General features: G+C 43.3%; 1 protein-coding gene across 1 annotated transcript in view; it reads left to right on the forward strand.

Moving 5' to 3' along the window:
• LOC137433067 (A disintegrin and metalloproteinase with thrombospondin motifs 3) overlaps positions 1-25,458 on the forward strand; it is a 388,598-nt gene extending 363,140 nt beyond the window's left edge. Inside the window, exons 21-22 of the mRNA XM_068125510.2 lie at positions 205-337; positions 23,122-25,458. Coding sequence (XP_067981611.2) covers positions 205-337; positions 23,122-23,534 — 546 coding nt within the window. The 3' untranslated portion in view covers positions 23,535-25,458. The remainder of the gene's footprint in view (positions 1-204; positions 338-23,121) is intronic.
• Positions 25,459-25,963: the final 505 nt, after the last annotated feature.

Consider the following 25,963-nt stretch of genomic DNA (forward strand, 5'->3'; position numbering starts at 1 on the left):
CCATGTGCCAAGATTGAAATCATTAGCATTAAGAGTTTAGAAAAAAAAGTCCGGAAAACTGTTCTTTGCGCGACGGACTGACGGACAGACAGACAGAGGGACGGAGTGCAAACCTCTAGTCCCCTCCGGTGTACTCTGGTAGGGGACTAATAACAGGAAATGATAGGGGACCTCGTGTGACCTCTTCTGTGCTTCTTCATCCAGTGTTCAAAATCTTGTGGAAGAGGCTTGCAGCGACAACAAGCGGTTTGCGTTGCTGTTGACGAGGAAAACGATGTGACGTGTGAAGGAGAAGAACCCAAGGCTATAAGGGAATGTAATGAAGGACCGTGTCAGGGTGAGTCTGGCCATGACACTTTCTAATTCTGCTGTTCACAACTTGTAACAGGGTACATTTTTGTAAATTTTATTATTTATTTTAATGTAAATTGTAGGACTTTAGTTCCACAACATTATATAAAATATATTTTTACCTTTACACATAACGTACACCTTACTCCAATTTGAAGGTTGTTTTCACCATTTGTATTTCTGGATGCAGTGCATAGTATCTGGATGTAAATTCGTTCTCTCCATCTCATCTTGCCCAAATTTCTCTCTTTTTTATGGTTACACCTGGTTTATCTTGAAGTAAACAAAGATGATTCATAGTGAAAGGCCTTCTGCTTATGATGTGTTGCGCTGATTCTTTGCAGTCAGGGTCATTCAACCATTGAATACTATTCTTTTTGAAAATATATTAAACCAGCTTTCATCTGCTAGCACTCAAATATTGGATGTTAAATATTCCCAAGTGGCTTTAATGTACTGTAATTTACTGCATGTTGGAACCTTGGCTAAATCACAAATTTCTAATCTCTCCTCTCCCTCTCCCCTCCCGGGCAGAGATTCACATCACCAGGTTTCTGACTGTGTGTGTGTGTGTGTGTGTGTGTGTGTGTGTGTGTGTGTGTGTGTGTGTGTGTGTATATATATATATATATATATATATATATATATGTATATATATATATATATATATATATATATATATATACACAGTGAAACCTTGACTTACGAGTGCACCAACTTACGAGTTTTCCGAGATACGAGCCGTCGCTCGGTTGATTTTTTGCTTTGTGATGCGAGCCGAGATCTGAGTTACGAGCGGGCGAGCTTGGATATAAAACAAGGATGATATAAAACAAGGACAAAAGGATGATGTGCTTGGATATAAAACACGTAATCGTCGAAAAACATGAGCAAGGTGTGCGTCTTGTCGACTTGGCGAGGCAGTACGATCGTAGTACTTCTACGATATGTACGATTTTGAAGCAGAAATAGTCGATAAAGGCTATAACGCCAGCCAAGGGCGTTAAGATTATTTCAAAGCTCCGGACCTCTGTCCATGAAGAGATGGAGAAGTTGTTGTTTGTGTGGTTGACGGAGAAGCAGCTCGCAGGAGATACCGTGACCGAGAGCATCATCTGTGAGAAGGCACGAGACATTTACGGGGATTTGGTGCAGCAGGCGGCGGGAACATCAACGGACGAGGCATCGGAAGAGTCATTCAAAGCCAGTCGGGGATGGTTTGATAATTTTAAGAAGAGGACCGGCATTCACTACGTCGTCAGGCATGGTGAGGCAGCAAGCTCGGATGTGAAGGCAGCTGAAGATTTTATTATAACTTTTGCCAAACTGATAGAAGCCGAAGGATACATCCCCCAGCAAATCTTCAACTGTGACGAGACAGGGCTCTTCTGGAAAAAGATGCCGAGGAGGACGTATATAACGGCAGAGGAGAAGAGCATGCCAGGCCACAACTTGTTCAGAGTGCCGGCGATAGCTCGCCTTCTCTTTGTGGAAGACACGGTGAGATCCTTAACATCCAACAACTAATGGGACGCAAACGGGGCGCCCAGTTTAGCGGTACACACATTGATGAATCACCCTGCCTGTGAAACACCGACATGACAGGTTATAGATGGGTCGGGATTCAAACCCAGGCTGGACAGTTTAGAGTCAAGTGTGCGTACCTCCAGTCCAGGCCATCCTGCCAACTTGTATGCTGCATACAGGTGAAATATAAAGCGCGAGATATTTATATATATATATATATTTTTTTTAAATGGTGTGGTTTTTGGGGGGCTGGAACGGATTAATAGCATTTCAATTCATTTTAATGGGGAAATTTAATTTGAGAAACGAGCAAATTGAGTTACGAGCTCGGTCACAGAACGAATTAAACTCGTAAGTCAAGGTTTCACTGTATATATATATATATATATATATATATATATATATATATATATATATATATATATATATATATATATATATATATATATATATATATATATAATCGTTAGATTAAATAAGACGCGGACGTAGCTTCAGGACGTCGATCTTTAATTCCCCTCAATTCGGCAATTAAAGATCGACGTCCTGAAGCTACGTCCACGTCTTATTTAATCTAACGATTATTTATTCAATACAAATGAGACGCCCTGCTCGTACTTTGGAGTTTCTACTATTTCTTACAGTTATATATATATATATATATATATATATATATATATATATATATATATATATATACACACAGACTTGGCATTTAATATGGAATATTTTTTTTGTGGGGGTGAACTTACTTTTCAAGATGTCTTAGAACCAAAAGTTCATTGGAATTATGTTGAAATTATTCTAGATTTTGTTAATGTGACCTTTAAAAGAAACAAAAACCACATTTGACATTTCTAAACAAATAAATTGATCCTTGAAAGTGATGTAAACTGATATCGAACTCAATTCATGGACAGTACTGTGTTAAACTTCTGTACGTTTTCCAGAAGTATCTCTTTATTTTGCACATTAGCCAAAAAAAATTCACAAAAACAAAAGTTAAATTACGACTGGGATTACGGACAGTAAAATTACAGTTCAGTACTTCGTTTAACCCTCACGAGCATTCAGGAGAGCACGTACATGTTGAGGCATGCTGTTCACGAGATTTGCCAAGGTTTGGACAGGAATCGCTTGCCATGCAGTGACAATAGCCTGCTGCAATTCACGCACAAAGGTCGGCTGCTGGTCCAAGTGGTCGATTTGACGCGTTGATTCTGCCCACAAGTTCTCTATCGGATTCATATCCGGGGACATGGCAGGCCACTCCATATGCTCTACACCACGGTCAGAAAGAAAGTGTTGGATCATGTGAGCATGATGAGGCCGTGCATTGTCATCTTGGAAGACAAAATTTCCTCGAATGGCTGCACGAGCAAATGGAAGCAATGTTTCTTCCAGAATGGCCCTGTACTTGAACTGGTTCAGGTTTCCATTCAGAACAACCAGGTCAGTTTTGCCCCCTGCATGAAAAGCAGCCCAAACGGTCACCCCACCACCTCCAGCTTGGACTCTTGGCACTATACAATTTTTGTTGTAGGCTTCATGCACTTGGCTGCGCACTCGGACGCGGCCACCTTGATGATAGACCAGAAATCTAGACTCGTCACTGAAGATCACGTGTCCTGCTGCCATTGACGGTGCTCTCTGGCCCACTGCAATCGGCGCTGGCGGCGTTGTCTGGTCAGGCGTGGCTTTCTCAGGGGACGCCTGACACGATAGCCTGCTTGAACCAGTCGTTGGTTGACTAGCCTTCTGGATACAGGCACATTTGTCAGTTGCTGCCACTCAGCCCTAAGCCGATTAGCTGACTTGGTACGGCCATTGCGGACTAACCGGTGCAGCTGGCGATCATCCCTCCTTGTGGTTCTGCGGGGACGTCCTGGCCTCAGCACTGGAGTAGGGACACCCCTCTGAGCATTTCGTTTCAGGATCTTTGACACCTGACCTTGAGTGATGCCATACTGCAGAGCAATAGCATGCTGTTTCATGCCGTAATTTCATAAAGCCACCACTCCATGACAAACAGCATTGTCGAGTTGACAGAACATCTCCAGAGGAAGCGGCAATAACTTTTGGAGACGTGCAGCAGTTGTTTTCCACTAATACAGAACGCAACAACCCTTGTATACCCGACTGTGAAGCCAATCATCAAATGCACCTGTCCGTACATTTTGCCACGCCACCTGTGATATAATCCTGTTGTTGACTTCTTGCTGCGACAGACAATCAGTGACATGGTTCTTTTAACAAATAAATCACGAAAGTGTAAAAGAAACTCACCAGATTGATATACTGAGTTAAGAAAAGTAAACCCAAGTCAAAGAAAAAAAATATTCCATATTAAATGCCAAGTCTGTATATATATATATACTATATATTATAATATATATATATATATATATATATATATATATATACATATTATATATATATATATATATATATATATATATTATTTATATATATATACTATATATATATATATAATATATAATTAGATAGATAGATATTATATATATATATATATATATAATATATATATATCTATAATATATATATATATATATATATATATATATATATATATATATATATAATATATATCTATAATATATATTATATATATATATATATATATACATATATATATATATATATATATATTATATATATATATATACAGTGAAACCTTGACCTAACGAGTTTAATTCGTTCTGTGACCGAGCTCGTAACTCAATTTGCTCGTTTCTCAAATTAAATTTCCCCATTAAAATGCATTGAAATCCTATTAATCCGTTCCAGCCCACCAAAAACCACACCCGCCAAAAACCACATATTTGTTTTTTAAATATACCGTATATATAAAAATATCTCGCGCTTTATATTTCACCTGTATGCAGCATACAAGTTGGCAGGATGGCCTGGACTAGAGGTACGCACACTTGACTCTAAACTGCCCAGCCTGGGTTTGAATCCCGACCCAGCTATAACCTGTCATGTCGGTGTTTCACAGGCAGGGTGATTCATCAATGTGTGTACCGCTAAACTGGGCGCCCCGTTTGCGTCCCATTAGTTGTTGGATGTTAAGGATCTCACCGTGTTTTCCACAAAGAGAAGGCGAGCTATCGCCGGCACTCTGAACAAGTTGTGGCCTGGCATGCTCTTCTCCTCTGCCGTTATATACGTCCTTCTCGGAATCTTTTTCCAGAAGAGCCCTGTCTCGTCACAGTTGAAGATTTGCTGGGGGATGTATCGTTCGGCTTCTATCAGTTCGGCAAAAGTTATAATAAAATCTTCAGCTGCCTTCACATCCGAGCTTGCTGCCTCACCATGCCTGACGACGGAGTGAATGCCAGTCCTCTTCTTAAAATTATCAAACCATCCCCGACTGGCTTTGAATGACTCTTCCCATGCCTCGTCCATTGATGTTCCCGCCGCCTGCTGCACCAAATCCCCGTAAATGTCTCGTGCCTTCTCACAGATGATGCTCTCGGTCACGGTATCTCCTGCGAGCTGCTTCTCCGTCAACCACACAAACAACAACTTCTTCATCTCTTCATGGATAGAAGTCCGGAGTTTTGAAATAATCTTAACGCCCTTGGCTGGCGTTATAGCCTTTATCGACTCCTTCTGCTTCAAAATCGTACATATCGTAGAAGTACTACGATCGTACTGCCTCGCCAAGTCGACAACACGCACACCTCGCTCATGTTTTTTGACGATTGCGTGTTTTATATCCAAGCACATCATCCTCTTCTTCTTCTCAGTACTGCCCTTGGCACTCAATTTCTTAGGACCCATGGTTAAAACTAAGAAATTTTCCAAAATAACCAACATGCGAAAACAAAGCAGCAGCGATATACGGCAGAGATGCTTGCACGGCAAGATAACCACGTGACCGGAACGCTCGTTGGGCCACCTAGTGGCGGGTGGCGTAAGCTCGTAACTCAGATCTCGGCTCGCATCTCAAAGCAAAAAACCGCCCGAGCGACGGCTCGTATCTCGGAAAACTCGTAAGTTGGTGCACTCGTAAGTCAAGCTTTCACTGTCTATATATATATATACATATATATATATATATATATATATATATATATATATATATATATATATATATATATATATATATGTATATATATATATATATATAATAATAATAATAATTCATTTATTTTGTATAGCGCTTTTCCAGAAGCCCAAAGGCGCTTTGACAGAGTGGAAAACATAATGCATAACAATACATGAAAACAACAATTGCAAAAAGACAAGAATCAAGAAAACAAACAGCAGCGATATACGGCATATATATAAGACAAGAATCAAAAAGACAAGACAAGAATCAATAGGGAAATATTTAAAGCAAAAGGAGGGAGAAGGAGAAGAGATAGTCAGGGGTTAAATGCTGTGGGTTGAATGTTGAATGCAGCGTTGAACAGGTGGGTCTTTAGTGATGTTTTGAATGTGGTGAGTGAGGAGGAGTCTCTGATGGTGTGAGGTAGTGAGTTCCAGAGGGTGGGAGCAGCGATGGAGAAGGCCCTGTCCCCCCAGGATCTGAATTTGGTCCGGATGGAGGGGGTCAGGAGGTTGGTACCAGCAGAGCGGAGGTTGCGGGTGGGAGTGTGTCTGGAGAGGAGGTCAGCCAGGTAGGATGGGGCCAGGTTATGGAGGGCTTTGTATGTCAAGAGGAGGATTTTGTACTGGATTCTCTGGGGGATGGGGAGCCAGTGAAGCTTGTAAAGGACGGGGGTGATGTGGTCACGGGTCCGGGAATGAGTGAGTAGACGGGCAGCGGAGTTCTGAATGTATTGGAGTTTATTGGTGATTTTTGAGGGTGAACCATAGAGGAGGCTATTGCAGTAGTCCAGACGGGAGGTGATGAAGGCGTGGATGAGGGTTTCTGCAGCCGTGGAGGAGAGGGATGAGCGGAGACGGGCAATGTTTTTCAGGTGAAAGAAGGCTGACTTTGTGATCTGTTTAGTGTATTTGTCGAAGGAAAGGGTTTGGTCAAAGATGACGCCAAGATTCCGGATGTGAGGGGAGGTGGATACTGGGATACCGTCGATGTTGAGGGCAAAGTTATGGGTGGATTTTGTGAGCGTTTTTGGGCCAATGATGATTATTTCAGATTTATCACAGTTAAGCTTGAGGAAGTTGATTTGAAGCCAGGATTTTATTTCAGTGATGCAGTTTGTCAGGATAGAGTGGGTGTCGGTGGAGACGGACTTGGTGGAGATGAAAAGCTGGATGTCATCGGCGAAGCAGTGGAATTGGAGACCATGACGGCGGATTAAGTGACCGAGCGGGGACAGGTAAAGGATGAAGAGGAGGGGGCCAAGAACTGAACCTTGGGGGACACCTTGGGGGAGGGGAGCAGTGGGGGATTTGCAGTTATTGATGGAGATGAACTGGCATCTGTCAGAGAGGTATGATTTAATCCAAGAGAGGGCAGTGCCGGTGACGTTAAAGGTGGATTCAAGTCGGGTGAGGAGGATAGTGTGATCGATGGTGTCAAAGGCAGCGCTGAGGTCGAGGAGGACGAGAATGTTGAGGTTGCCAGCGTCAGAGGAGAGGAGAAGGTCGTTGGTGATTTTGAGGAGAGCAGTTTCAGTACTGTGGTTGGAGCGGAATCCGGATTGGAATGTTTCATACAAGTTATTGGCAGAGAGATGATGTTTGAGTTGAGTGGCTACAGCGCGTTCCAAAACTTTTGACAGAAAGGGTAGGTTGGAGATGGGTCTGAAGTTGTTTAGGGTGTCAGGGTTTAGACCAGGTTTTTTTAGAATGGGGGTAACAGCAGCAATTTTGAGGGAAGGTGGGACGATGCCTGTAGACAGGGAGGAGTTTATTGTTGCAATGATAAGTGGAGAGAGAGCAGGGAGGGAGGCTTTGACAAAGCTGGAGGGGATGGGGTCAAGAGTGCAGGTGGCAGTTTTCATTCCTATGAGGAGTTCAGAGAGGTCAGTAGGAGAGATTGGGGAGAACCGAGACAGGGGGTGGCAGGACAAGAGGGGGCAGGTGGTTGGAGGGGGAGCGGGTGCGGCGGTGGTCAAGCTGTTGTAGATGTTGTCAATTTTGCGTTGGAAGAAAGAGAGGAAGGAGATGCAGTTGTCTACTGTGAATGACTGGGTGGTGGTGTTCAGGGGGCGGAGGAGTTTGTTTATTGTCGAGAAGAGTGCTTTTGGGTTTCCGGAGCCAGAGTGGATAATTTGAGAGTAGTAGGCAGAGCGGGCGCGGGAGAGGGCATCTTTGTAGTGTTGTATGTGGTCCTTGTAGGCTTGGGAGTGAACTGTGAGACCCGTTTTATTGCGGAGTCTTTCAAGTTGGCGAGCACGAGTTTTCATCAGGTGGAGTTCAGGGGTAAACCAGGGAGCAGAATGGGTGAAAGAAACTGTTTTGGTTTTTACAGGCGCAAGCTGGTCAAGGCAGGAGGAGAGAGTGTGGTTGTAGTAGTCAGTGAGGTCGGAAGGGGTGTGGAGGTCAATGAAGGGAGAAGTGGACATTTTTTCAGAGAGGGTGGATGAGAATGAGGTAGGTGAAAGAGCGTTTAGCTTACGGAAGTTGATTGTGCGATAATGCCTTGGTGTTGGGGCGGGGATGTTGATGGTCAGAGTGATGGCTAAGTGGTCAGAGAGGGTGAGGTCGGAGCCATAGAGATGGTGCAAATTTAATCCAGTGGAGCAGACAAGGTCCAAAATGTGACCACGGATATGGGTAGGAAAGTCGACATGTTGAGTGAGGTTAAAGCAGGTGAGTAAATCAGTGAAGTCAGTGGTTATTGTGGAGTCAGTGGAGTCCATGTGGATATTGAAATCACCAAGGAGGAGGATTGAGGGGGAGAGGGAACATAGCTGGGTCAGAAAGTAGGAGAAGTCAGACAGGAATGATGGGTGTGGTTTGGGAGGGCGGTAGACGACAGCCATGACTGACTGCGTGTGACCAGAGAGTTTTAAAGCCAGGTGTTCAAATGATGGAGCAGATGAGATGGAGATGAGGTTGGTCTTGATGTCTTGACGGTGGATAACGGCAATTCCACCACCTCGGCCCTCCGAGCGTGGTTTATTGACGTAGGAATATCCATTGGGTGTGGTGAGGTTGAGTGTGTAGTAGTCCAGAGGTTGTTGCCAGGTTTCGGTGAGACAGAGAATTCATATATATTCATATATACATATATATATATATATATATATATATATATATACATATATAGATATATATATATATATATATATATATATATATATATATATATATATATATATATATATATATATATATATATATTCATATATATATAAGCAAAGATTTGCGGTTGGGAGTAAATCCAAATGACTCCATGGTAAGATCTCCAACCTTTAATTGAACAAACAATGACTCAACGTTTCGATTAACAACATGTGACAAAGCCACATGCCTCTGTTAATCTTCCTCAAAAGTGATAAAATCATCTCAACATCCCCTTATATGCAGAGTGGGCGGGGTATATGCAAAGTGGGGTGGGCAAAGCTGGACAGCCAATTAAACCGTATCACACCACTCTCGTGAACGGAGACATTACTGACCAAATTCAAAAATCAACCACGTAAAATGCGGTTGATTTTTGAATTTGGTCAATAACATCTCCGTTCACGAGAGTGGTGTGATATGGTTTAATTGGTTGTTTAAAAAAAAATGCGGTTGATTTTTGAATTTGGTCAGTTCAAAGTAAAGAGAGAAATGCGGACAATTCAAAGTAAAGAGAGAAACTTCCTTTTGTGTCAAAGTCGTTCATGGACGCATAATCAGCTTGTGGATCCAGAGTATCAGTGTCAGGTCCTTTGGCAGCCAGACCCAGTGTCGCAGTCAGATCCATAGTCGGATCAAGCGGAGATGTGCAGCTGTGTGCTTATTAATACATAAGAAGCATTAGCCAATTCCCGCAGGGGATTTACAACAAAATCATCACAATTAACAAATAAATCAACAGTCTTGAGATGCGCCGGTCACATCGGCATCACCCAGGGGCTCGTTCAGGTCGACGGCCTCGGCGGTCAAGATCATGGTCTTCCGTCGGCGGTTTCTTCATCGTCCATCCTGAAAAATACTTTCTTATACACACCGGGATCAAATTCCTAGCCCCCCGCCCCACCAATTGGCATTTAGTTACCTCATCTCTCAGATGGTTGGCTATTCATAGCCGCATTCCCTGCGTCGTGTCTGGAAATTCAAATGCTATATTTACTTTCACCAATTTCCGAAAATACCTTCCTTTAATCATCTTCACTGCATTTAATAATACATGAGTTACCAACCATTCCCCCCCCCCCCCCCCCCCAACCATTATCGGTCAATGGAAATAATCGGTATTCTCCCCTTCAAAACTTCACTGTTATCCTATCAATACCTGGACATTTTTTCCCTTTTTCCTAGTCAAGCGAATTTCGCACCAGTATAAACCACTGGAAAAATATTCCCTTTCCCTGCACTTTGTCCTAGGTTCTAGAGCCTAGAGTCACCCAACAACAACAACAACTAGCATCCCAAGGCCATTTCCCTGCAAGAGCGGGGGTTTGCCTTGTGGTCCCCATGAGAATCTTCTTCATTTTGCCCTATCACCTCCCCTTATGAGCAATAATTCAATTGATGTGATCCCAACGTACCTGGTGGAGTTCTGTTCACCTGGTCTGCAGAGCCGTGATCCAATCTGCTCCAGCCCCCAACCACCTCCTCGATTGGGGTCAATCTGCGTGTAGCAATCTAACACAATTTTGTTAAATACAATTCACAACTTTCCATTCGTTGACGCACTCTCCCCAGTGTAAGCTAACCACCTTTATCACTTTCTTATCACTAAAACAACATTCCACAACCACTTTCTCTTATTCCCTGCCTTTACCATCAACTTTTTACAACCCTTTCCCCTTCCTTCTCAACAAATCCCTGCAGAGTCACCTGTCATTGACAAATAATCCATCTGATTCGACTTTCCTTTATCATCTTTGCACTTCCAACAACCTTCTTCACACTTCCTCCTGAACCCTTTTGGCATTGGCCAGCATCCCACAGCACTCCCACATGAGTTATAAATACAATTTCCCCTTCCAGGCGCGTCTGTCTAGCCATTCACAAATTGTCCACAAGACAACGTCCCCATCTTTCACACTTCAGCTCCCGAGAGCTCAATTTTGGACAGGGGTGAAACCAGCAATAACCACAATTACCTTCTGCCAAGCAGGAGGCCAGAGCATCATTACTCCCTCTTCCCTCTGCCCACCATAACTGGCAGACAGACAATGGCGAGCCACAAGCCCCAACCCAACAAGACTCCAGCTCCCATCCAAAGGACACAACTTCCTCAGACTGGTATAATCTCTTTGCCAGCTTACGTACGAACCAAGACTGCAAACAAATAGTTTTCCAACAAAAATCAGTTGTCACCCTATTGCACCATATTGGCACCCTATTGGCAGAATTCACTTCAGCTCTCCACCACTCCTGTGTCGAGTGGTATCGCACAGCCTTGCTCAAACACACTAATACAGTATACATAAAACGTTGAATTCATTTTCCCCAGAACTCATTCCCTTGCTCAGGAGCCACCATTCTGTTAAAATCATTAACATGCCCAATGGCAATCCATTCTGCTCAGGATTGCGTGCTCCGAACATAATACTGGATCCCAACCTCCAACCCAGCCACCGTTTCTCCGAAACAGCTCCAATTGTTTTCTTTTTCCCCGCAAACAAGCCAGTCCAAGCCAGCAACTGTACACAAAGATATCCCAGCACGCCGTGACCTTCACACCCCCACCAAGCTAGCATTCCCAAAAAACAAACCCATGTTGTCTTTTCTCTTCCAGTCATACAAACCAAAGCACACTTTTGTCTGCACATGTACTTTAACCACGATTATATGAGACCCAACACCAGGACTGCTCCTTGGAGCAGTCATAACTCGCCTCCACACCCCATCCAACCACATATCTCACTCAACCTTGCCAAAATCCAATCAATTTACCTTTGTTGCACACAACATCTGTCCCCCATATATACTCAATTTAATTTTTAGTTTACATCATTCCATACACAATTTGGTCAGTATCTCATCCCTCGTTCACAAATTATCGCAACAACAACTTATCTGATCCTTAACCTCTGACACAAAATTGCAAATGATGTAACCAGCCCTCACACAATGCCTAACCCTACCAAATTGCGTACAAATCCGTCCACACCTTCCTGAGACGTCCTGCTCACAGACAGACAGACAGACAGATAAACGTACCCCCAACGTCCTAACAGGAAGGTCTCACCAAGACCCATTCAATCCACACTGTAGGCTGCCACGATTCTTCCCGCAGGGACACACCACCCCTTTATAGTCACACTCAGTCACGCCTGCAGACACAGTGAATGACATTCGACACCATAACAGACACCGCAGACACCGCTCCTTTCGACAGGCGCAATCCAACCCATAGCATCCATATGCCAACTTCTATCTGGAGCCTCACAAAGCCAAAAGTCAGGCATGTTCACTGCACTCCACGCAACTGCAACCATTTGATGAACCACACGAGGTGCCAGCCACACCTCAACCATGCCGACAGCGACACAGCCTGTCATCCTCCCAAGTCAAATCCCAAAATCAATCAATCCCAAAGCAAATTAAAACAGATGTCATCTTAAAAAATACAACTTGCCTCTGCAAGAGCTCCACCTCCGAACAGATAAACGGCAATCAGTGAGACTCCATATTACAAATGCACACACCCGATGTACCAAAACCACAACCAACTGGTCCGTCCAGGAACTCCCCGCCAACACAAGCCACCTCCAATGATCTTCAATTGAAGTGCGGAGCGAATGCTCTCACCTCAAACCCCACAGCCTTTCTAGGGAGGCGTGCTCTACCATGCAGCAACCTCTCTACCTGGTGCACACCTTCCGCACCTGTGCTCGCTCAGCACATTCCTCCAACTCAGCCCCCTCATGTAACACGACCAAAACCTCAACCTCCTCCACCTCAACCTCCGACAAAACCTCAACCTCCGACAACCATTCGACATTCCTTATTCACACATCCAGGTGTCTCCATGCACTCCGTCATTGCACCTTCTCTTGCACACCCGATCACGCGCTTCCATGTGCCCTCTCTCACCTGCGCTACCACCAACTCAGGTGTACCTTCCCACACGCGCTCAACCATTCCAGGTGTGCATTCCTTCTCACCTGCCACAACCAACTCGTACTCCGTGTCACTCTCACCACCTTCTCTGTGTCTTTGCCCTGACGCATCTCCAAGATGCATTACGCAACATCATCCACACATCATTCGCACGGTGTGAGCCACATCGCATACCGACAGTTGAAACCCCGACCGTTTTCATCCCTCGGATGAGCGTTCGGTTGAAAACCAGACATTTCTACTCAAATTATTGAATTTCCAATACTCTCCCTCCTCCGCCTGTGGGGCAGCTTGTCCCACATTATCTGCCCTGAGACCCATACGCGTTTTCATAACTAAACCATACCACCATCGCTCGCCTGCAAAGTCGTTGTCCGGCGCATTGATCAACACAAATGTGCCGATGCATCTTACGTCTTCCAGCTGCCATTCCGCATCACATCCGTACCTCGATCTTGCAACTGCCATTCCCTATTTCATCCGCTCTAGACAACCTCATTCACCTCATTCAGAGAGACCTCATCCACACTGTACATCATTCACTGTATGGACAGGACTTCCTGTTGGCACCGGAAATTCATTACCGTCTTGAAATCCTCCATTCGACCACGTCAATCGCCACATTTTATATACTTCACGTTACTATCAACGTTTATTCAGCATTTCTCTTATAATTCCATTATCAAACAACGTATTCCTCATGACATTGCATGGCAGGAGTCACAGGCCCCCACTATACTGACATGGCGCACAGCACACCACATGAAACATCCCGCCAGCAAATCAAGAACAATCGACATCCAGCAAAGTCGCAATGGCCCACAATGCATTTGGGCACACATCCTCCAAGCAACCTCATACTCACGTTGTTCATAAAGGTGCAGCTCAACAACACCTGGCTGCATCATTTCCTTCCCATACCACTCGTTTTAATCGTTGTACCTGGCTCAATATAATCCTTTTTTCGCCTGACTCGACCACCCGAATGCGTTGAATACACGCACTCCGTCTCCAGAACTCAAATCATTCTAGTTTACTTCAGATTGAGTATTATTCCGACATACCTTAATCTCCCTTAAGATATTAATTAACGTGCACGGAACATTTTCCCGTCCATGTGCCCAGGCGGTCGCTCCCGGCGCACGGCAGCATGACCCCCATTCGCAAGAAGCAGGTCGTGATGCATACAAGGCGCAAGGAAGCGCCCCGAGGCCATCCACCGAAAAATCCTGTCTTTGGGTTTACCGCGCCGATATTTCCCCAATCCGGTCCTCCCGCGGCGCTAACTCGCGGTCAATGTTTGTATAGCGCTTCTAACTTGTCTAACTTATCATCAACGCCGGGGTATTCCTGTACTTATTGCTTACCACCTACGCCGGGGTTTTCCTGAAGGGGTTCTCCCTTCTTAACCTAGCTTAACTTATTACTCATCATCCTGGCCATATTCCTTGGGTCTCCTTCGTTAGCCCGCAGCCAATACTTTCTCTGGTTACTATCAACCCCATCAACTCCATCTTGTCTCTAGACTGCCCTGCCTGGGAAGTTCTTGGCTTTACCAAGAAGTCCCCCCTTCCTGCTAACTGACCCCCATTCCTTGGTGGATCAATAGACAACTCGTTACCCCAAGCCAAATAGGCCTGCACTTACACACCAGATTCCCATTTTGTTCGTGATCCAAGCACGGAGCGACGACATGGGAGACAGACAGCCTGGGTGAGTGAACGGAGCTCAATTTAGAATGACCCCTCAGCATGAAAGCTCACCTTAATCAAATCAGTGCTGGCCAGCCTCTCCGTCGAGTCTCCACAGGGTCTGCCTCCCAAATATCGCTCAGAGTTGGATCCCACTTCTGACACCAGATCTCAGGAATCGAACCATGTTCCACACCTTGAGTTCAAGGGATAACAAGATTTATTTATGAACCAAGTACACCGCGCTGTGGAGGGTGTAAGGGTTATACAATTCAATTGAACAGCATAATTCCAAACACTCCCGGAAAATTGGCAACCCAGAGTTTCTTTATATACACAAAAATATACAAAAAATCTCCGCTGAAAAGTGAGCGTGGACAAAGGAAAACGGGCTAAATACCTCCCACCGAGACCCTATCTTCTTTGGCATGAGCCAAGGGAAAGATGCGGGAGAAAGAGCACAGGGACATTCTCAAAATTTATCTTCTCATGCTGGCTTTTGGTCAAGGACAAAAAGACGTGTTTTCACGAGGGAGTCTAACAGAGCAAGCAGTTTCACTATCTTTCTACATTCCTTGCCACAGTTGGACAGTAAAGCATAGTTCGAAGCAAGAGGGAACATAGAAAGCTTAATCCTTTTTATAAAGCAACCACTATTAAATGCAAACTATAATTAGATAGGGCATAACTAAATGCATGACCGACATATATATATATGACCCACGTCAAAATCCAAGATGGCCACCGCCATGTATGTCTGGACCTTGTGAGCGGAATATCTTGAAAAATAAATAAACTACTAACTTCTAATCTGGTGTGTGGGTGTACCTTGGCATAAGAAAGAACGCTATTGAAAATTGGGTCGCCACGTCAAAATCCAAGATGGCCGCCGCCATGTATGTCTGAACCTTGTGAGCGGAATATCTTGAAACATAAATGAACTACTAACTTCTAATCTCGTGTGTTGGTGAATCTCTGCATAAGGAAGAACGCTATTGAAAATTGGGTCGCCACGTCAAAATCCAAGATGGCCACCACCATATATATGTCTGAACCTTGTGAGCAGAATATCTTGAAAAATAAATGAACTACTAACTTCTAATCTGGTGTTTTTTTTTTTGTTTTTTTTTGTTTTGTTTTTTGTATAAAAGATCGAGGCTCGTGAAAGAGCGAACATTTATCACACAGAAAGACAAACCGACAAACCGACACATAACCGACAAACCGACACATAGAACAAATAACATCGGGAGCGGTAGACAAGATGGGGAGAGAGGGGGAAGGACACAAACACAACACAACACAACACAACACAACATTTTAGAGCAGGAACCGAGAGACATGGAGACATCGAGAGATCTGTGGGAGGGAGAGGGCTTTGGGGGGGAGGCATGGGAAAGGGGGTGGGAGAGGCATAAAACATATGGACACTGCCAGGACTACCAGGAAAGAAGTTGGAATTACAAACAAGGTGGATCTGGGGTGAATTAGTGGGGTAGAAAAGATCAAGGTTTTGGATGGGGGAAGATAAGAGATGGTGGTGAACAGCTGTTTTAAAGACCTGGAGGGAGGAGTGGGATTGAAGGGAGTGTGGGAGTTTGTTCCAGAGGCGGGAGAAAAGAGGAATGAAGGAGTGAAGGTGAGCAGAGAGCCGAGATTTCGGCAGTTTAACCATCAGAGGCTTGCTGGCAGATCTTGTGCGACCTGTAGGAATATTTGGGGGACAGAGCACAGAGAGAGCTGGGGGAGCAAGGCCGGAAAGGAGTCGGTAGAAGACGGAAAGACCACCAACCTGCCTGCGGTGAGTGAGTGAGAGGCCCTTGGAGTTAGCTTCATCACAGGAGATTCCAATGATTCTGAATGCTTTGCTTTCAACAGCGTGAAGACGAGCTAGGTGTGAGGCAGGAGCACCAGCCCAGAGGGGAGAGCAGTATTCCATTGAGCTGCGGATGAAAGCCTTGTACGTGGTGAGGAGCTCAGGTGTGCCAAGGAAGGACTTCGCACGACGGAGGATGCCCAGTCGGCGACTGGCTTTGCAGGCCAGCTTGGAAATGTGGTTTTCCCAAGAAAGATCATGGCAGATAGGGAGACCCAAAAGCTGCAGCGACAGAACTTCTTGGAGAGGATTATTGAGAAAGTAGATGGGAGGGTTGTCCAGTCGATCTTTTCGGAGAGACATAGTAAGAGTGTGAGATTTGTCAGGATTGAAAGACATGTTCCACTTGTTTGACCAGTCTGTGATTTTGTCCAGGTCTTCAGAGAGTGAGGAGGCTGCAGACTGCCGATCTGAGGGAAGAGGAATGGAGCGGCAGAGAGTGGAGTCATCAGCAAAGAGATAGAGAGGATTTTCCAGAGAGTCGGAGAGATCATTGATAAAGACCAGAAAAAGCACAGGGCCCAGCACACTGCCTTGGGGAACTCCAGCCTGAACAGGAAGGGGAGATGAGAGAAATCCATTCAGGGCCACACGTTGACTACGACCAGAGAGGAAGTCCGCAAGCCATGCATGGAGATTTCCATGGATACCATAGGAGTAGAGTTTGGTGAGCAGAGCTGGGTGCCAGACCGTATCGAAGGCACGTGATATGTCGAGGGAGACAGCTCTGATTTCCTGTTTGGCATTGAGGACCTCCATCCATTGTTGAGACAGGAGAAGCAGCATGTCCAGAGTAGAGTGACCTGGTCTGAATCCAAATTGATGATCAGAGATCAAGCCATTGGAGAAGAGGAAAGATTTCATATCCGAAGCAATGATGGATTCCATGACTTTGCTGATAATTGGGAGCAGGCTGATTGGTCTGTAGTTAGTGGGTGTATCTAGGCATAAGGAAGAACACTATTGAAAATTGGGTCGCCACGTCAAAATCCAAGATGGCCGCCACCATATATATGTCTGACCCTTGTGAGCGAAATATCTTGAAAAATAAATGAACTACTAACTTCTAATCTGGTGTGTTGGTGAATCTCTGCATAAGGAAGAAAGCTGTTGAAAATTGGGTCGCCACGTCAAAATCCAAGATGGCCGCCACCATATATATGTCTGAACCTTGTGAGCGAATATCTTGAAAAATAGACGAACTAATAATTTATAATCTGGTGTGTGGGTGTATCGACGCATAAGGAAGAACGCTATTGAAAATTGGGTCGCCACGTCAAAATCCAAGATGGCCGCCTTGCGTCTTCCACTTTGTCAACTCACATCACTTCACCGACGGGGGACCTAGGCATAACGCTTGTTTATTTTGACAATTTACATGTGGTTTACTAATTAAGAGGAGATCCTCAGCTTTCCAATTATACCTTCCATACATCATTGTTGGTATAACTCAACCTCTGGTACAATTCAGCCTCTGATATAACTCAACCTCTGGTACAATTCAGCCTCTTGTATAACTCAGCCTCTGGTATAACTCAGCCCAATAAATACATATACAGGAACTTGTATTATCGGTCTTCGGGAGAACTTAGGCACAGATTTGTGCGCATTTATTCTCTGGAAATCTTTGAACGTCTCATCTGAACTCTGGTAGTTAAGAAATGTGATTAATATTATCTCCAATGATGATGATGATGATGATCTCCAATAATACAGTACAGTTAGCAACATTTGTTGGCTGGAATGTAGCCCACATGTCAATTAGTGTAGCAGCATAGCAAACCTGTTGTGCATTTTGTGATACAAGCACCAAATTTGGTACACTAGTAGACTATCATATTATGAAAATATCTGGATATTGGGCCATCTCAGATTCAGAGATTTGATTTTTGCAAGATTTCGATTCGATTGGGATCGAAGAGAACACCTTCTTCGTCTTCTGTACAGTGAAGTTGCCAGCCCTGAATTCTCTGGCTACATCTGGGTGCTTCATTGGGAGTGCAACCGTGTCCCTCAGGTGAACAGGGACCCACCTGGCATAGTGTGTGTGGTCTAAGGCATGGAACCATGGGACCAGTTCCGTCAGGGCATCAAGGTACGTCGTGAATGAAGCCTGCCGCAGAGAACGCACGTAGACCAGTACCAACATCTCTAGTTCCAGCACAGTTGCCCAGTACTGAAAGTTGGGAATGTCTTCTCCTCTCTGGTGACACCAGTCTTCGAACTCAGGCAGGTCTTCTGCATCATCAGCATATGTCATACAGTGGCGTTCATACGCACGGTGTTGCAGGATGTGCAGTGCCGCTGCAGTGATTTGATGAGCTCTTCTTGTGCGGGTGACGTGGGCAGCTCGTAGGAAGGAGTCGGCCGTCCCTGGCGTTGCAATCTCAGCTTGCAAAATCTGCAAATCTTGCAAAAATCAAATCTCTGAATCTGAGATGGCCCAATATCCAGATCTTTTCATAATATGATAGTCTACTAGTGTGCCAAATTTGGTGCTTGTATCACAAAATGCACAATTCTTTTGAATATTTGGGCTAAGCCGCCCCACTAAATGGAATGTAGATACATACCCTCATACCATCCAAAATTAATTAGCAATAAGCGTTGCAAACATTGTCAGTATTGAGTAAATAAAACATCTTTACTGGAAACACACTCATCTCACTCTCCTAACAAGCTTCAGGAGTGCGATCTGTTGCTCTCCTAAGATTTTAAAATGCAATGGTCTGTAACACTGGTGTGTTGTGAGCCACAGGTATCCCGTTGAGGCAATACCTGGACGTTCACATCTTTGTAGATCTACAAAAGCATTCCACTGCATTTTATATTCACTCAAACAATAAATGAATCACATATTCCACCAAAATTTCAACTGCTTCACCCTAGACGAGGTGGCTTGTGCTAGCAGTACCGAAGTTAAATTATGTTAATCGTTCGATGCATGTTGCATCACCACGACATGTCATGCAACCATTTGAAATGTAGAAATAGGTAAAATTAGTTAACCCTTTGAGTACGGGATTTTTTTTTTTTGATAAAAATACCCCCGGTACGGGATTAATTTGGCATTTTGGTACGGGAATGCACCCACGTACTGACGATCTATTTGTAGGTATAGTCGATGACGTGCAGTAACGTCATCCGTACATATATACAATCACGTGAAAAAGTAAGTACACCCCATGTAAAGTTTTGACTTTTTCAACATATTTCAACATACAGCTATTTGATCTTCATTTCAACAATAGTGATAGATAAAGGTGATATAATACAACAAATATCATGAAACATTTACATTTTGTCGTCCATTGTATAATTTTAAAAAACATAAATGCAAATTTCACATGTGGAAAAAGTAAGTACACCCCTACATTTATCACAACTTCAAACACCTAAAATTAGAATCAGGTGCACCAGCTCAGGTGCAAATGATTAGAACATCATCAGAGAGGATCTTGGAGGAACCTGTCTTATTTAAACCTCAGACATTTAATTTGGTTTGCTCTTTGTTGTTGAAGTGTGCGGCGTCACCATGCCTTGATCAAAAGAGCTCTCTGAGGCCTTCAGAAAGAAGGTTATAGATGCCTACGAGTCTGGGAAGGGATTTAAAATGATCTCCAAACAATTTGAAATCAATCATTCGACTGTCCGGAAGATCATCTACAAGTGGAGAAGATTCCAAACAACCGCCAACGTATTCAGGCCAGGCCGCCCCAGCAAGTTCAGCCCGAGAGCAGAACGCAATATGCTGAAAGAAGTCTCGAAGAACCCCAGAATGTCATCACGGGACCTACAGGTAGCTCTTGCCACTGTTGATGTCAAAGTGCACGAGTCTACCATTAGAAAGAGGCTGCACAAATTTGATCTACATGGGAGGTGTGCCAGGGGGAAACCTTTGCTGTCCAGAAAGAACATCAAGGCAAGACTAAAGTTTGCCAATGAACACCAAGGCAAAGACCAGCACTTCTGGAACAATGTGCTCTGGACAGATGAGTCAAAGGTGGAGCTATTTGGCCACAGTACCAGAAGACATGTTTGGCGAAAACCAAAGACAGCATTTGACCACAAGAACCTGATACCAACTGTAAAGCATGGTGGTGGAAATATTATGGTTTGGGGCAGCTTTGCTGCATCAGGGCCTGGGCAGCTCACCATCATAGAATCCACGATGAATTCTTCATTGTGCCAGAGGGTGTTTGAGGATAATGTGAGGCCACCTGTCGGAAAGTTGAAGCTCAACCGAAGGTGGACCTTGCAACATGACAATGACCCTAAACATACCAGTAAATCCACCCCATGGCTGAAAAGAAAGAAATGGAGGGTTCTGGAATGGCCAAGTCAAAGGATCTAAATCCCATCGAGATATTGTTGGGGGGATTTGAAACGAGCTGTGCATGCAAGAAACCCCTCAAACATCGCACAGCTGAAAGAATTCTGCATGGAGGAGTGGGCAAAAATTTATCCCAGTCGATGTCAGAGACTGGTAGACAGTTATAAGAAACGCTTACTTGAAGTTGTTTCTGCCAAAGGGGGCAATACCACCTATTAGAGCCAAGGGTGTACTTACTTTTTCACGTGACTGCATATGTATATGTATATATATCTACGATGAAGACATACAGAAAGAGCTTACACATTATAAATGAAGAAATACAATCCCATTTAACAACAGGAAGATGGGGAGGTATTACCTGTCATATGAATCTCTGATATACGTATTTCTGAAATATAAATGACTGGAATAAGGCTTCAAGAAAAGTACCATTTTTGTGTTCAAGCATACCTGCAAGAAAAGGGTGTTTGGTACTTTAATAAATATATTCTACAGCATAAAAATGGGAGATTTTCAACAAAGGACTGAATTTATACTGATGTTGACAAACCAACAAATGTAAATTTAATTATAATGGTAAATAATAATAAGGTTCTAATTCTAACACACTTCCCTACACTCACTAAGGAATGGGGTCAGGGATCATTTAATATTACCGTTTACATACAGTACCTACAAAGGTTTAGGCACTATAGAAGAATTATCCCCAAAAAACTTTTTTTTTTCAAAAGTTTCTAAAAATAAAACAAAACCTTTCCGAAACCACTCCGTGGCACTCATTGATGCACCTGTGAAGGTTTGTTGAAGATCCAATTGGCCATCTCTGAGAATATTGGTGATGCACAAAGCAGACAGACAAACATCTCTGTTATAGTATGTATGGAGTTACTACTGTATGTTACATACAGGTATTTGGAGTCAAAACACAAATCATCAGTTCTCCCTAACAATTGCGTACCGATTACTGTTTTCTGCAGAGTCACGTGTCGTACCTGCATTGCCAGCACGTGACCAAATAATGATGTGCGTGGTTTTTATTGGAGAGTTTGTGTTGCAGATGCAAACGGATCGCTTCATCAAATCCGATCCAATATTGCTGTTTGTCTTTCCTGTGTTTAGGCATTAACTTAGATTAGTGTACTTATTTAAAGTTCGCAGTCTTGGAAGTTTGTGGGTTGTTTTTTCCTCCAAATGTTTTTCCATGTTTCTGCCACAATATTCTCGGCTCCACGTGAGAGGTTAATCCTCGGAGTGATAGCCTGAGGTGTACATGAAAGGGAAAGGTAAAATCGCCTCGGATTACTCGACACAGTAATTTATAAATGATTCCCATTTACCAATCAACAGGAATAGTCTGATCGACAAATCGAAAGAAAATGAATTTGCATCAAAGTAAGAATTGTATTTTCTGTTCATATTTGGATGTCAACGCACAGTGTCAGATATGATGAATAGCACACCTGGTTGTGTGTTTTTGGCACCGTTAAGGTAAAGGCTTTGATGAGCAGCATTAACTGTTGCGAGACCATTTGATAACATGCAACATTATGTTTGACATCTCTACACATTGGAGTTTGCATTCAGCTCCAATGCAATAACTGCTTAACTCTTCCACCGCTTTACTCTCCCTTAATCACGTTTTCTTCATTGCATTTCCTACTGTGCACTCATCACTCAATGGGGCTGCAAGTCTATTTGTCCAAGAATAACAGGAATTATGTTGGAAGTGCTTGCTAACTTGGATGTCTTTTTTTTGTTTTGTATACAACATCGAGGCTCGTGTAAGAGCTAACATTAATGACAAAAAAATAAATAAATAAAAATAAGGGACACATAAGACGAAATAAAGGGAGCGGGAGACAAGATGGGGCGAGAGGAGGAAGCACACAAGTAAAACATTTGAGAGCAGGGACATTGGGAGATCTGTGGGAGGGGGAGGGCTTGGGGGGAGGAGGCATGGGAATGGGGGTGGGGGTGGGAGAGGTAAAAATAAACACATGGACACTGCTAGGACTTCAGGGAAAGAAGTCGATATTTCAGAAAAGTGGATCTGGGGTGAATTAACAGGGGTAGAAAAGATCAAGGTTTTGGTTATCTATATTTTTGTTATCTATAATGTCTTTGTGTTCCATGCAAGATTATCTATATTAATTGTGCTTCTTATGACACAGATGCTCCTTGCCTTGGCGACAAGTCCCTCTTTTGCCGCATGGACTCCCTTGCTCGTTACTGTTCATTACCTGGCTTTGGTAGGCTCTGCTGCTACTCCTGCAGGAAGCATGACAATATCACCTCGCCTACCACTACCACTACTGCTGCGATGATCCGAGACAGCTCTGCTTTATTTCCAGTTACTCCATTTCCTTCATTGACTACAAAAAGCACAGACAGCAAGTCTGTTTTCATTATGACACTTGAAGCCCCAATAACTCGGACCTGGGATAAACTGGAGAAACAACCGACTACTACAGTGCCCTTACCTGCCAATCAAACATATGAAGCATCTGCTGGAGCAAGGGATGATGGAGCAAGGGATGATGGAGCAGGGGATGATGGAGCAAGGGATGATGACGATTCAGGGTAAACATGTGTGGGACAAGAATGTGAAGTAGAGGCAGCGCCATATGACATGGGAACTGCAGAGCTGGTCAGAGTTGAATTGATATGAGGTGAAGAGATGGTAGATAAAATTAAGGCTGTAGTTCTGTGAAACTACGTAAACCAGGTGAGTTAGACATTGTGAAGCCACCCCCTTTTTGGTGAAAATCCCAAAATCCAGAATCACTGATCACCTCCACACATCCCTTCCTCTTATTTCCCACCTGTGCAACTACCTTCCGCATTTTCTTCAATCTCATTCTTCCCTCCAGGATTTTGACAGCTCTGCACCACCATCTCAGATCATTCCCTATCCAAAACCATGGTAGCTATTTTCTACCACATTAAGTCCTCGCCAAGAACCGCTCTTCCAAAGCTCCCGGTTCTTCCTTCCTGGGAATTTGTGTCTGTATCCATCTTCTCTACCACCTGTGTCATCCCCCCTTGCCCTCATTCTTCCCCACATCTCTGATTTCTTCAAGTCGCCACTCTTTTTTGCCCCTCATCCCTGTTGTTGCTGTGCCCCCTCAGCCTCCACCTCTTTTACTACTGTTCTCTTATGTCCTGATCGATCCTATGTTCTAACTCTTCCATGAGCCTCTAAACTTTATACAAAAAGAAAAACACACCAGGTGACGGCGAGCTCCATTGTTACAAACCTTATACAGGAAGCCATATTTCAGGTGCTAAGAGTTATTGACAAGTCAATTCTCAAATTGTTTGCATGTTTTGGCTTTTTAAATAGTCTTCATTTCTATGGTGCAATTTATTTCTAGAAGATCTTGTATTGATTTTGAGAAATTTGTCTCTTTTTGGTTGATTTTCACCAACTTCATTCCCACAAATGGTTTTTAATTCGTATAAAGCCAAAAATAATTTAAGTCAAAATGTTTTTTTCCATCGTAATTTGGATGCTGGTGTAGTTAACATAATCCTGCTTCACATTAGGATGATAAACTAATGTATTGTTAAATTGTCAATGCTACCTTTTCACACCTTTAGAGACCATGTTTTGTTAGCTCTTCGAGCTTTCTTTCTAAGCAGAGTAATGCGAAGTTGAAATTTCATGTTGGGAATATTTAAATATTATTATTATAATACACAAGACTGCAAATGGTTTTACAGCTGATGGTGCAAAATAGTGTGTAATCACGAAGTACACACCATATACTATTTTGGTTGTATTTATTGAATGAGTATACCTTTTCTTGGTACTTCGTGTCTGTGTAAATGTGTCTGATTATAATAATTTAGCTAAACAACAGTAAACACATTTACTGTGATGTTCACTGATATCTGGACCTTAATGTCAGATCTAAGGTGCTTTCTAGGTTTGAGTCAATGTCCTTTGTTCTCAGGACTATGTAATATCAAAGTACCTTGAACACTGTGCCAGTTGTAGGTGAAAACCTGATTCTTCTTCAACATTTTCAGTGTTTACGAGTTCCCTTTTGGGTCTAGACCATGGAGGGTGTGTTCACAATTGACTCGGGATGACATACTCCCAATAGTCTCAGAAATGGGCATCCTTTTGCATTTTTCGTTGCATAGCGATAAATAAATAGTAAGGAAATATTTATCTTACTAATTATTTATACCTTGATATTGAATAATAACACCAAAGAGCGCTTTTTGTTTGGATGCATCTTGTTCCTTAGATCATGTTGAAAGCTCAATGTAACAAAGTCGCTGCATATTCTGACATTCAAATGGTAACTATCTCTTCATAATGTCAATATGTTATTTAATCAAAAGTATATTATTCAGATTCAAATTTAAAAGTATTTTTGAACCACTGTGTTCGGTGCTAAGGTTTGAACAATGAATCTCAATATTATATTGTTAAAGTTTGCGATGGTTGCTTCTACATAACATCATGAAATAAATTCACAGATTTAGTCTGTCCTGACAAACATAATTGGAAAAAGTAGGTCTTTATATCAGCTTTGGATGTGTATGTATATATATATATATACTAGCTGAGGTACCCGGCTTCGCCCGGGTTGAATAAGAATAATACAAATATATGATGAAAAGAACATGTATATTTTAAAGCAATATCACAGTACATTTCCTACATGACGTTTTTTCAATTTTCAATTTCTCAAAACCTCTGGGTATACAACATTTCTGGTTTTCTTACTTGGTGCCAAGACATAAAGATTGCTTGGTTTTCCAACCCTCGAGCAGCCCACATACCGCTGGCCATGGGCAAACACTTGTTCTGTCAGGTTCAGGCCTACAACCTTCATTGATTGCCCCTGCGCCCTGTTGATGGACATAGCAAAACATAGCCTGATGGGGAACTGAATCCTCTTGAAGGAGAATGGAAGGTCAGGTGGAATAAGTGGTAAGCTTGGAATGAATACTTTCTCTCCTCTGTATTGTCCTGAGAGGATGGTTGCCTCTAGGACA

Source organism: Myxine glutinosa, chromosome 8, assembly GCF_964187855.1.
Source record: "Myxine glutinosa chromosome 8, kmMyxGlut1.1, whole genome shotgun sequence".
Taxonomy (NCBI): domain Eukaryota; kingdom Metazoa; phylum Chordata; class Myxini; order Myxiniformes; family Myxinidae; genus Myxine; species Myxine glutinosa.